This window comes from Anomalospiza imberbis, chromosome 15 (assembly GCF_031753505.1).
Source record: "Anomalospiza imberbis isolate Cuckoo-Finch-1a 21T00152 chromosome 15, ASM3175350v1, whole genome shotgun sequence".
Taxonomy (NCBI): Eukaryota; Metazoa; Chordata; class Aves; order Passeriformes; family Viduidae; genus Anomalospiza; species Anomalospiza imberbis.
Window position 1 is genome coordinate 367,395 of NC_089695.1, and position 12,110 is coordinate 379,504.

At 39.7% G+C, this 12,110-nt stretch overlaps 1 protein-coding gene across 7 annotated transcripts in view; it reads left to right on the forward strand.

Annotated features, from left to right (window-relative positions):
• Nucleotides 1-12,110, forward strand: part of LOC137482843 (Kv channel-interacting protein 1) — a 330,573-nt gene that overhangs the window by 278,732 nt on the left and 39,731 nt on the right. The window contains exon 1 of one of the 7 annotated variants that reach the window (XM_068205416.1): nucleotides 10,210-10,435. The exons of the other annotated variants lie outside the window; for them this stretch is intronic. Coding sequence (XP_068061517.1) covers nucleotides 10,327-10,435 — 109 coding nt within the window. The 5' untranslated portion in view covers nucleotides 10,210-10,326. Of the gene's footprint in view, nucleotides 1-10,209; nucleotides 10,436-12,110 lie in introns of those variants that run through there. 7 annotated transcript variants of the gene reach the window in all.

A 12,110-nucleotide genomic window follows, 5' to 3' on the forward strand; every position in this document is an offset into this window, starting at 1 on the left:
TTGAGATTATGTTAATTGAGAAGATGCTATTTCATTCTTAACTGACTCTCATAGCACTCTTCTGTAGTTCCAGAAGATATATATGTATACATCTTCCACTGGAAAATAGTTTATACCCAGGTCTGAAGAAACCTAAGTATTAATGCTTACTGGTGGTTATATCCTAACAACAACAGGCTGCCTACTTGGTATCCAGGAGAAATACACAGGAATTGGATTTTTCTACGTTTTAGCACAGAAGACTGCAGCTTTGTAACCTGGGCAACAAACTGGAAAATTCCTTCCTGTTTAGATCAGTTATTTTAGCAGAATCTATGCTATTTTGACCATGTGTGAGATTAAGTGGTTTTCCACTTTCCTGTTTTGATGATATTGGAGCTAGCAACTGAAACAGGATTAGTGCACTTTGTGAAACTGGATGATTTCAGAGGCTTGCAAATAGTTTTCAGGCTCACAAAGCTTCACATATTCATGAAAATTTTTATGTATTTAAAAAAAAAAAACCCTCCCATAATCATGATGTATGAGATTTTCATGATGCCTTAAGATTCAGATGCATTTTTCTTGTAATCTAAAAGTAATCACTCTTGTAAGCAGCCCATACAGCTGAAATGGTCGAAGTAGGCAGAAAGACACTAATGCTGCCTGCTGACCCTCTGTTCCAGTTTGATTGTAGGAAATAGCCAGTCTGTAAAGGCCACCCCTGACAGTCAGGTGTTGCACAAGCAGTGGGAATGGCAGGCAGCAAATATGGTGTTTTCCCAGCACAGTCCATCCAGCTTCCCTTAAGCAAATTAAACCTTTATATAGCAGCTCAAATGCTTGCATTTGCATCACCCTAGTGCTATCATTCTCTTCAAGAAGCCTAAACTATCAGAATGATTTCATGATTTGCCACAAACTTTAAAGAATTTTTGCCTGCCTTCATTTCCCAAATGTTAGCCTCCATGCTTTTCTTCTGCAGGGAAGCATCCTTCAATTCTCAAGGCCCAATGAAAATGGGATCCTGCTCAGTAGTTTGTTATTGAGTAGAGAGTGTTTTGGATGTATGCTATCTTTTTTTTCTCTCTAGAAATAGCAGAGGTATATCTAGGGAAATATCTCTAGAATTCATATCAATACTTTTGTTCAAAATGTACCTGGAAGGTAATCCTAATAAAATCCCAAATGTATTGTAGTACCTGCTTTCCTGATGACTAGCAAGAGTTAATAGTAATTAGCTACTTGCTGTGAATGTAAAATGCTTAAGGATAGAGAAATCTCAAGCTAAGGATTCTTCAATGTACTGAAGAGTGTTTCGTGTTTTATATTAACAAAACTGTTATCTCCAATACCTCCAGATATAATTTGGCATCATTACTGGATTTTGGTTTTTTTCTTTGTCTGAAAATACTCTGAACAGAAAAAGTACTGACAAGTAAAATACCCTTTCATTTCATCTAAGTGTATTGCCCTCCAGGCTTATGCAAGGATGTATTTGAGCAGCAGCAAAGCATGCACTGATGCATCCACTGATATGTAATTTAATGATGGCAATTAAGCTTTGCACTTTTTTCATGAGAATGTAACTTGCAATTAATTAATTAGCTGTAGTTTAATTAAATTGCAGGGAGGGCAGGGAAAGTAGTGTCCTCTGTCATATTCTTTTCCGTTAGTTAGGATGTGTTCCAATCAGCAGATTGACAGGAATATTTAAGTAGAGGCAAAGTTTTTTTTTAAATTTCCAGTTAATAGTATGGACCATTGTGAAAATATCTAGTTAATTGAGATTGGCATATTTGACCAAGTTTTCCTCAAAAATGCTCTTTGGGTAGTCCATTGCAGTGTCCTGGGGAACAGTGTACTTGAACTGATGGAAATTTAGATTGACAGAGAATTGGTCCAGCACAATTCACAATGGGATTTGGTCTTTCATCTCTGTACTTTGCATGCTGTGTATTTGATTTTCATCAAGAAATGTCAGAGTACAACTGATAATGCTCATCACATGGTCGTTTACATATGGACACCCAGGGGAAACTACTTGGCTCATGGTGCCAGGGTCAGGTGTGTGCTGCTGTAGAGCAGCTGACCCTGGAGAGCTCTGGAGTAGGAGTCTCTGGAATTGCTGGTATTCTGCAGACATTGGCAGAAACACTCCAGACCTGTGCTCCTGTTCTTCTAAGATGTGCTGAACTCTGTCCCTAATTCTGGAACCTGGTTTTATCCCAATCAGTGCTGGGATTAGCCTAAGAGGTGTATATATCCTTCAGAGGATGAATGCCTCTGCAATAAGATCCAAAATTTTTCATGCAGATGAATGTTTCTCTTATCAAGGAGCTGGCTCTCAAATGTCTTACTTATTTTGGAAAAATGTTAGGCTTTAAGTTTTGCATGTTGAAAGCCTTTGAATAAATTCACACACAAACCCAGCTATACTTGTGATACCATCTTAGCAATGGAACTATGATTCAGGAGGACTGTGGAATGCTGGGGGAGTATTCTGCCTGCTCAATTATGCATGATAACATGCTCGGTCATGGAATATTTTTGGATACACACAAGACATATGAAGGAGGTTTATTATCTGAGGCTGCTGCTTAGCTTTAACATCCTAAGTATAGTTTCTGTCATGTGCACGTCATGTGCTTTGTTTCCATGAAAGTCAGCCTACCTGTGTCATGTCAAGAAGCAGAATTTCACTAGTCGTGCCACTAGAGGAGCAGTTAAACTGTAATTCTTAAATCAGGGACAGTCTGGTTAACTGTGAGAGCTGACCCCTCTACTGAGTGCAGGTTACATGGAGCTGCTGCCATAACCTTATACTGGCAGCACTGCTGGCAAAAGTAAAGCCAGCCCCCTTTCCAGATAGCCCTCTAAAAGTTTTCCTAGTCTCTGTGTGCTTAGAACTACAGCATAAACTGGAATTTCAGGTTTTGCAGCCTATGTTTCACAAACTATTTTAGAAAGTTTGACTTCAGACATTGGCTTTATAAATTGGCCTTTTTGTTTGCTGAGAGTTTTGTTGCTTGGTACAGATTTCAAAAATTTTTGGGATGGTGTAATTTGAGGCTATGATGTATCTAAAATAGTGTGGTACTACTTGATAATTCACTGTGATGTATCTAAAATATGGTTAGTTTTATACAGTTTCATAATTCTTTCATGAATTTATTACTCTCATCTCCTAGTAGTTGTGGCACTATCTAGTATAATTATGCAAATAACTAAGTAAATTAAATTTTTTGAGCTGGGTCTAGAACAGGAACACAAATTGCAGATGATAAAATAAAAACCTAAGTGCAACTATTGCATAGATGGTAAAATGAAGATGAAATGCCAGCAGAGTCAACAAGAATATTTAAAGGTAATTCCTCATACAAAAGTTCAGTAAGTTAAACAAATACAGTTTTATTTAGAATATTGTATACATGTATTCATCGCTTGAGGTCACTTAAAAATAAGAAATCTAGAACAACATGAAAAATGGTGAAAAAACAATTTAATGTAACTCACAAAGAAACAGTGGTCTTCAAGTGGAGTGTTTTTCAGTGCTTAGGCCTGCTGTTACTAAGAAAAATGTATGAGATGACCTTTACTGGGCAGTATTTTTTATAATTCTTATGCAAAAATGAGGGCATATTTTAGTATGTCACTAGAGTGTGAGTTAAAAATGCACAAGAAAAGTGCCTCTTAAAAATAAAGAGAAATGGGTAAATAAGGGGGATATCTTGATTGGAGAATACCACAGCTGTGATGAGTCCACTGCAGCCCGAGTTGATAGCAGAGGCTTTGAGCTTTATGCCTCTTAAGCGCTTCCAGAGCCTGACAGTGATTGCCAGTGCAAGGTAGGGGTCACATCTCCTCTTGCTTGTGTAGAAATCCAGTCAGCAAAAAACTGCCATTGCAAAACACATCTGTCTCCAGGTTATTTGTGGGGTTTGGCAGCTTCTTTTGGCTGCTTGTCACTCATAAGTGATGTGTATTTGCTGGTGAGTGTGCTCACCTCTGAGTACAGGTTCCAGGGGAAATGCTCAGCTGGTTGTGGGGCTCAGCACAGATTGGCTGCATGGAATCATACAGTGGCATTTTCCCTTTTTGGAGAATAAGCCTCCAGAATAATTGAAACATCAGGTTTTCTATTTTTGAGCAGTTTCATATTGTACGTAGTCCCAATCCCAGCCCCGCACAGATCTGTTCTTCCCATTGCATGCCCTTATGCATTGTTCCTTGTTTCAGCCTTGAAATACCTTCTTTATTATTTCTTCATAAATGTTCACCTTCTCTGCCCTACTCTTCTTTTCCTCACAGTATGTATCCTCTTCAACTTTCATTGGCTGTTTAAAAGTAGGACAATGAGTCACGTCCTGCAGCCTTTCCCTGTCTTGTCTCCTAGCACAGCTGAGGTCATTAAGTGATTGCTAGCAGTCCATCCAGCCCCAGCAACAGCACGAAAGGACAGTAAGTTCGGTGCTGGAAAACTTCCTTGGGTCCATCCTGAGAGCAGGCACTGCATTTCTGCAAGTCTGAGAGTGATGTGTGATCTCAGAGAAGGCTGCTGGGTTTGCTGCTGTGGTTTGTGTACCTGGGTTGGTTTACAAATAAAAATCTAGAGAGATGGGTGAAAACTAGAAGGGAAAAGTTAAATAGAGCTTGTCAAGGATATTTAACAGTTGTGAGATTTTCTTATTACTTTTTCATTAATGATATATTGTCTCTATTGCAGTTTCAGACTGTGCACGTAAACTGTGACTCAGGTTAGTCCTTCAAGGTTTCCTGGTTTCTGTGTTAGTTGCTTATCTTCTCATGACCTGGGTGTGCATTGCTAACACTCACTCACTTTTGCCACCATGAGCTCCAGGGTAAAGCCAAACGCTTGCTTCAAGGTGGGATGTGCTTGTCTGTGTTGCCAACTCTTCTGGAAAAAGTCAGGAATGACGGATTAAATTCTGGAACCTTTCAGAGCTGTTCCTGTGTGTTGTGGAGTCATGATGTGAATTGTGCCAACAGGCTTACAGAAGGCTGGGAATCACTGGCTCGAGACAGTCCTCTGAAAGGAGGGGTCTTCCTGCTTCTCCTCATGGGTCCTTGGACCCCACAACCACCTACCATTGTTAACAAGCAGGGAGATTCTGATAGCACAAAGAGAGCAGCACCTTCACATGCATCAGAAGAACTGAACTAAGGGGGGAATGTTGAAGGAATTATAGCTGGTTTTGTTAAAGCAGAAAAATGGATACTATGTCAGGACAAGTGTTCATCTGCAAGTTATTTCCCTGTGCTCACACAGCAAGGAAATGGCAGCTGAAGAACTGAGTACTTTATTCCCATCTCCCTGGGCAGCACTAATAGAAAAGCATCCCAATTTCTGTGTTATCCAAACTAACGAAGGAGATATTTGGTGGGTTCATCTATCCTCATACTGGATGTACCTCTATTGACAAAAATAATAAGTAGTAATTAGCCAGGACTTTTAAAAAATTATTCTTGCTGGTGGATAACTGCTGGGAAATACCAGTGTGATATGAAATCCAATTAATTTGCAGGCAGAGGGGTCCGGCTGGAATTGTGGTGGTGCAAATGGGCAGGGACCTGAGCTCATTGGCACCAAATGGCTGTGGAGGTTTTTTGGACTTGCTCTAAATCATCAGTTACTTAAACACCAAACTTCTAAATTTACTCACATTTTTTTGTTTTTAAATTGTAGTCGATAGTTATCAATACATGGTTTTCTCATCACACAATTTGCAGATGACACAAATTCTTTGGGGCTAGTGAGATCCAGAGAAATCTGAGAAATATGGATGAGGCTTAATCACCTGGCATGAACAGGATGGAGAAATGACAGGTGACCAAGGCAAGCTGATAAAATTCCTTCAATTTAAGAAGTAAATATCATTGTTTGGGACGAGGTGAGTTAAAGTCATTCATGAGAAAGGCCTAGTTTTCATTTTGGTTTGAATAACGTTAAATCAAAACAGCAACAAAACCAGCCAACTTTATGTACACACAAAATAATTCATTGGATAAATATGTGTGGAATAGTAAATTCATACTCTTGATGCTGCCATGCTGTGAATCATTATGCCACATCCAAAACAAAACACAAGTGGACGGGCTTCAGAAATCTGCAGTGGAAATGGATTTATGGACAGCAGCCATGTGAGAAGACCGTTCAGGACTGCTGAGTGTCAGAAGATAGGTAAACAGAGCTGTTCTAGGGATGTATGAAATAATGTACTCTACAAGAAGAATCATTCAGATATTCCTATTTATTCTTTATCATAACACAACAGCAAAGGAACAGTTCATCAAAATGACGAAAATCTAATACTTAGAGTTTTAAACCAGGCAAATCACAGAATACCACTGAGTTTTCTTAAAGGTATGAGTATTGAGAACATGTCATGCTGCATTTGTATTATGCAAAATGAGGAGAGAAATCCTCCTCTTTCAAAAGTGTAAATCTGTTCCAAATAGCTTGGTTGTTGGAGAAGCTTCTGCTGAGAGGAATATTATTCTCCATTTTGCTGTGAGCTTTTCACCTGTTTGATGCATTATTTCTCCCCAACCTCTTCTAAGAGTTGATTTTAGATTACACAAATAATTTATATGATTCATCATAACAATTCTTTTATTACCAGAAAAGACTTTTCATTACATGTTATTTTGATTGATCTTTATGAAGTTCCCACTTACATTCTCAGAGTGCACATGTTGTGTATACCTTTTCTGCTGCTAATTGAAGCATTCAACTCCTTTTTGCTGCATATGAGAAATGTGTACAGTAGGCACTAGCAGGAACATCTATCTCTATTATCAGAACTTCTGGTATTTTAACATTAGGCATTTTACATCCTCATTTAAAATTTGGTAAAAACAAAGCTTACTGCTTCATTGGTTAGCTTAACCTTGTCGTATATAACTAGAAAAATGTTCTTCCAGCTGCTTTTCTGCAAAATCTGTTGATCAGTGTCTACAGTAGAAAACCAGGCAGTTTCATTTGTGCAGTTTATTCCACGTGTGATTCTAGATAAAATCAAAATCCCTTGAGCTGCCTACCCTCTCTAAAGATGACAGCATGTATCTTGCAGCAGATTAGAAATGTTTGGGAGGCATCAATCCAAAACCTGAATATGCAGCATGATTTCTAGATTGCAGAGCAGAGTTCTGTAGAAATTAAAAAAAAAAAAAAAGTCACATACCATGTATATTTGGCATTGGTTTGAGTTTTTCCTCATTGCTTCAGGGGCGACTCAAAATATCTAATAATATCTTGATTAATATTTCTGCCTCTTTTTAAGAGTTGATGATCCTCTATTTCTCTGCAGATTTCTACTGGAAAACCAAGCTGGATAGCTTTCCTTTGGTTTAAATCACAGAACCAATCTCTCTCATTAGCTCAGTACTACAGTAAAGAATGAGTGTGACTGTAGGGAATGGGCCCAGCTGTTGAGGAAAGCTCTATCCCTTGCTGAAATTAGTTCCTATTATGGGGAAAACACATGAGTATTTAGGTCCGTAGGATTTGCCTCCCATGATGTGTCTGTAGTCAGCTCTAAAGTGAATCACTTGTGATTATTTGAATGCTTAAGGAGCACCAGAAAGCTGATTTGGGTTAATCATAAACCATAACAGTAGGTGGCTTCCAAGTTGGATGGATGGGGGGACTTGGTGCTCTGCATGTCAGGCAACTTAACAGCATTTTCCATTAAAAGTTAGCACAGCATGACCCTGACATGTGCCCAACATGTTCTTGGGGCACGAATAAGCAGGTGAACAATGAACCAAGTGACAATTTTGAGTAGTTTTGGGAAGTGGGAGAGAAAAAGCAGCATCCGGGAGGAACTGCCAGCATCAGGGTAATCCCAAAGCAGCCTGAAGGTCCTGAATGAGAAAATTCTCATTCAGCATTCCCTCCAAACCTGTTTGAAAACTGATTCAACCTCAGAAAAATCATGATTTGGCCTTGACAGCATTGGATATATTGTTAAATGAATTCTGAGCTTCTGGCATGCATGAATTCTTCAAGCAGTAAGCACTCAAGGGAACAAAACCGCATGTTCTTTTGGAGCTGCTTGTATCAGGAATGCCTAAAGCATCAAACACGTTGGACTTGGCATAAATTGCAGTAACACTAACAGTGGAACTCGCACTTTGCACTTTCCCCCTTCTCTTGCTAAGGTGCTGCTGGAGGGCTTTAGGAGCTGTGGAGTTCAGATGTTAGGGTGAGAGAGCCATAGAATTGCAAGACATACCTTCGGGGAGCCAGATGCTTTGAGTTTCATTACTTATTATAGCATAATTTTTTGAGTTTCCCTTTTTTTAATGGTAATCAGATGTAGCATGTTTGTGCATTGCTGGGAAGAAACTTTGTGACTAAATGTAACTGTAAGTAAACAAAGTGCCTGGGAACAAGTGTGTGAAGTGGGCTGTGATTCTGTGTGCTCTTTAGGATCTGTCAACTTAAGGAGTCTAAGAAAACAGTGCAAAGTCCACCAGACAGCCAGTAAATCTGACAAACATCCCTTCCAAAGACAGGAAAGAATCCAGCTATTTTTGTGGTCATTATTCCTGTCCAAACCTCATGTGATGGGGGGGCATGATTTTTTGTTTATTTGAGGGTTTTGTGTAGTAGTAGTAGTAGTTTGTTTTTTAATTGGAACAGGACATGGCAAACCAAGGAATTATCTAAATGTTTTGAGGTCTGCTTATCATGTTACTCTTTCAAATTCTTCCCTCTTTATCTGGGAGAGATTTGACAGTACAGTGATTTCAGATCCTTGGTAGTTTTAAAGCTGGATGTGTTAATCTGGGAGATATGAAACATGATGTGGTATTATAGCCAGTTGTACAGCCAGGGGAATGAAAACCTAATGTGGCAGATGCTACAGAGCACTAAAAAGTCCTTTGGCCTAAAGTACTCATCAGGAGAAGTGGCTTTGATATGATGCCATTGAGCTCTGGGAAGGTGGATGCCCATAGCAGAGCACCCTCATAACACATTTGCTAGTGTGTTCTCCTTCTCAGCCACCTGTGTACAGAAACAAAGCTCAAATTCAATTAAACTGCTCATTGCTTGTTGACTTGATCACTCAAGTGTGTGTGAGTATTCTGCGCCTCCAACCTGGCCTCAGCATGAGCATCTCTTAGCAATTCAAGTGCACTATTTAGTTACTATGATGCACAAAATTTTGTTGAGATTATGCACCTGGTGTTGGTGTTCACCAGCAGTTTAAGGCAGAGTCAACACCAGGAGAGGCTGTGGACCAGTGGGGTGGGTGAAAGGCAGCCTGCCCTGCTCACTGGGAACTGCAGGAAAAGGGAGGTACTGATTGCTTGGACTGGGCTGGAGTGTGGGGATGCAGCAGCCTTTGAGTCCAGTAAAATAAAAGACATTGGTGAGGTCAGTTCTTCTGAACATCCTGCATGGGACTACCAGCATCTAATAGCATGCTTGAAAAACACAGCTTTTACTGGCGTTGCAGTATTGCATCTGCTGCCATCCTGATAAAATTCTCATTCTGCCAAGTGTTTTCTCATCTGTGGTGATAATGGGGAAATACATAATCAGCTTGTGAGCAGCCCACAGTGCCAGCAGCCTGGTGAAACACTGAGATGAAACAGTGGAAAATTACTCTTCTGCCTCAGCTGCCTGCAAGGGGGGATTGTTCAGCCAGCCTGGCCCACCCAGTGTGGCTGCATTGGAGATGCTGGGGTGCACTTGTGGCTGTCCAGCTGTGTACCCCAGGGCAGCTGCTAACAGACAGAATTACTGAGCATCTCCTGGGCTGGGTGTGGGTGCACACATGGATGTCAGAAGTGTGATTTTTTTTATCCCAGCATGTTGTGGGCAAGGGGAGGCATTCAGAAAAGGAAAGCCCTTTCCTCCCCTGCAGTGTCCCTTATTCTCTTTTGCAGTACAGAAGAGGCATTGACATAAAGCATCTGCACTGGCAGAATTACTGAGAAAATCTCTAATGCAACTGGTATCAAAGGTATTAAAAAAAAATTTAAAAGGTGTGAGATGTTGCTGAAGTTAGCAGCATGGTGCTCAGTTGTTCTGGAGCAGAGCAAACTCCTGAGAGAATTACCCTGAGGTGAAAGAAATTAAAACCTTAGGTTATGGTTTAATGCAGAAGTTGCTTGAATGTTAAAAAAAAAAAAAAAGGCAAGTGAGAGGGGAAGGGGAGAGGGTGGGAAAGAAAGAGAGGGAGGGGGAGAGGGGAATGTACTGTGCACTTAGCTGAGCAGCAGGAAGGAAAGCTTGAAACAGGATTTCTCAGCTTCTCATGCCTGGCAGTTGTTTGCAGGCACACCAGTGGTGTCCGTGTGGTGCCTTGCAGGATGTGGACTAAAGGCGAGTCAGAGGGACTCCAGACTTTAGGGATTGTGGTGGTGGTGTGCTCCTCTCTGAAACTTTTGCACTACCTCGGGCTAATTGACTTGTCAGATGGTAAGAGAACTCCAGTTTTGCAGCTCCTGTTTGCTTGTGTTTAAATGCATGTGAGTGTAGACAGTGTAGGCAGCAGATGGCTGTGGGAGGAAAGTGGTGTCTGTCAGTGCGCGGACTCTCAGTGTGGGCTTCGTCTTTATTAAGAATCATACAGGCTGCAAAGAGGCAATTCTGATTTATTGAGGACTTTTGTTTGCTTTTGATATTTTACCTTAGCCAGAGAGAATCTGAAGCTGTGATGATTTTTGCCTTGTGTATTATTTTTAAAGTTTTCTTAAGTTTATTTTTTCTTACTGTTAATTCTTGCTCTCTGTTAAAAATAAATTAGTACCAAACTTGAAAAAGGAAAGGCCCTTTTGGGATAATGGAACCAGAACTGATAATCAGGTGTATGATTTCATAGGGCTACAAGAGTTTTGTTGTGATATTTTCAGATTAAAGACATGATGGATTGAATGTGAAAAAAACAAAACTTTGCTGTAATTGGCATTCCAGACATTTCAGCAAAATTACCTAAGAATAAATATTTCTGTTTTCACCAGCTGGAAGGTTTGGTCTCTCTTTGAGTTGTAGTGAATCAATGTAATGAACTCAAATGAATGTAGGGAAATTTTTTTGTATTAAAGGTTTTCCTGGATGTAAAGCATATGGGTTTTAACATCTAAGTGTGCTTTAGGGTTCATCTTTTCATAAAGGGATGCAGGTATCACAGAATTTTTAAAGAAAATACCTTCCTTATTATGTAAGTGAGGTATTTTGTCAAGCAAAGGGACCCCCAAGTCACTGACTATATTCTTGCTTCCATCATTCACTGTGTCAAGTTTTCTACCAAAGGAAATAATAAGGATAAAATACTAGCATAAACACCTATGTTTCTTTAATCAGATTTCTTCAAGATATGGGTTAGTACAGGCTGACAAAAGATTCAAAAAAAGTAAAGAAAATTTATATATTGAATCTGTTTTACTGGATCAAGAAAAGCAAATGGAATTTTAACCCTGCTACAGTAAAATCAATGCTGTCACATAATCCGAAAAATCCTCCTGTAGAATTAGGAAAAAAATACTAAGAATTGATTAATTAAGAATTATTTATATTAAGATATGTAAATCAGCATGTATTTGTTATTACATGATTGATTTCCTTATTTCAAAATTAATATCGTGGGAGCTTTTAGTTTACTCATAGAATGTCACTGGATTGCAATGACATAATTACAAATAAATTAAGATCTCCAACAATGACAATTAATTTCAAATAATGGCAGCAGAAATGCTCACCTTAAAAATAGGTGCCAAGTCAAATGTTGAGGCATTTGCATTGCTGTTGCATTTGTTTTGCATAAACTGCAAGAATGTTTTTATACGTCCTTTGCAGACCTAATTACTATAATTCCAGTGTCTGTTCCTGAAGCAATTACTTTTCCTAGAAGTCTCCCCAGTGTTTCCCCAGCAAAGTCAAGTACATGACAGGTGAAAAAGGTGTCTGTGTGAAGGTGAAAGGAGTAAAAGTGAGCAAATAGCCCATGTTGTATTCATGGAACAGCTCTGCCTGTGCTTGTTCGTGGTCAGCAGTCAGTGACTGCTCCATCTGTGCAGGTGCAGGAGGGGTGGCATTTACCTCTGTAAGGGACCACAGTTACTGGTACACTGAGCTCTGATTGCATGTGCTGCTT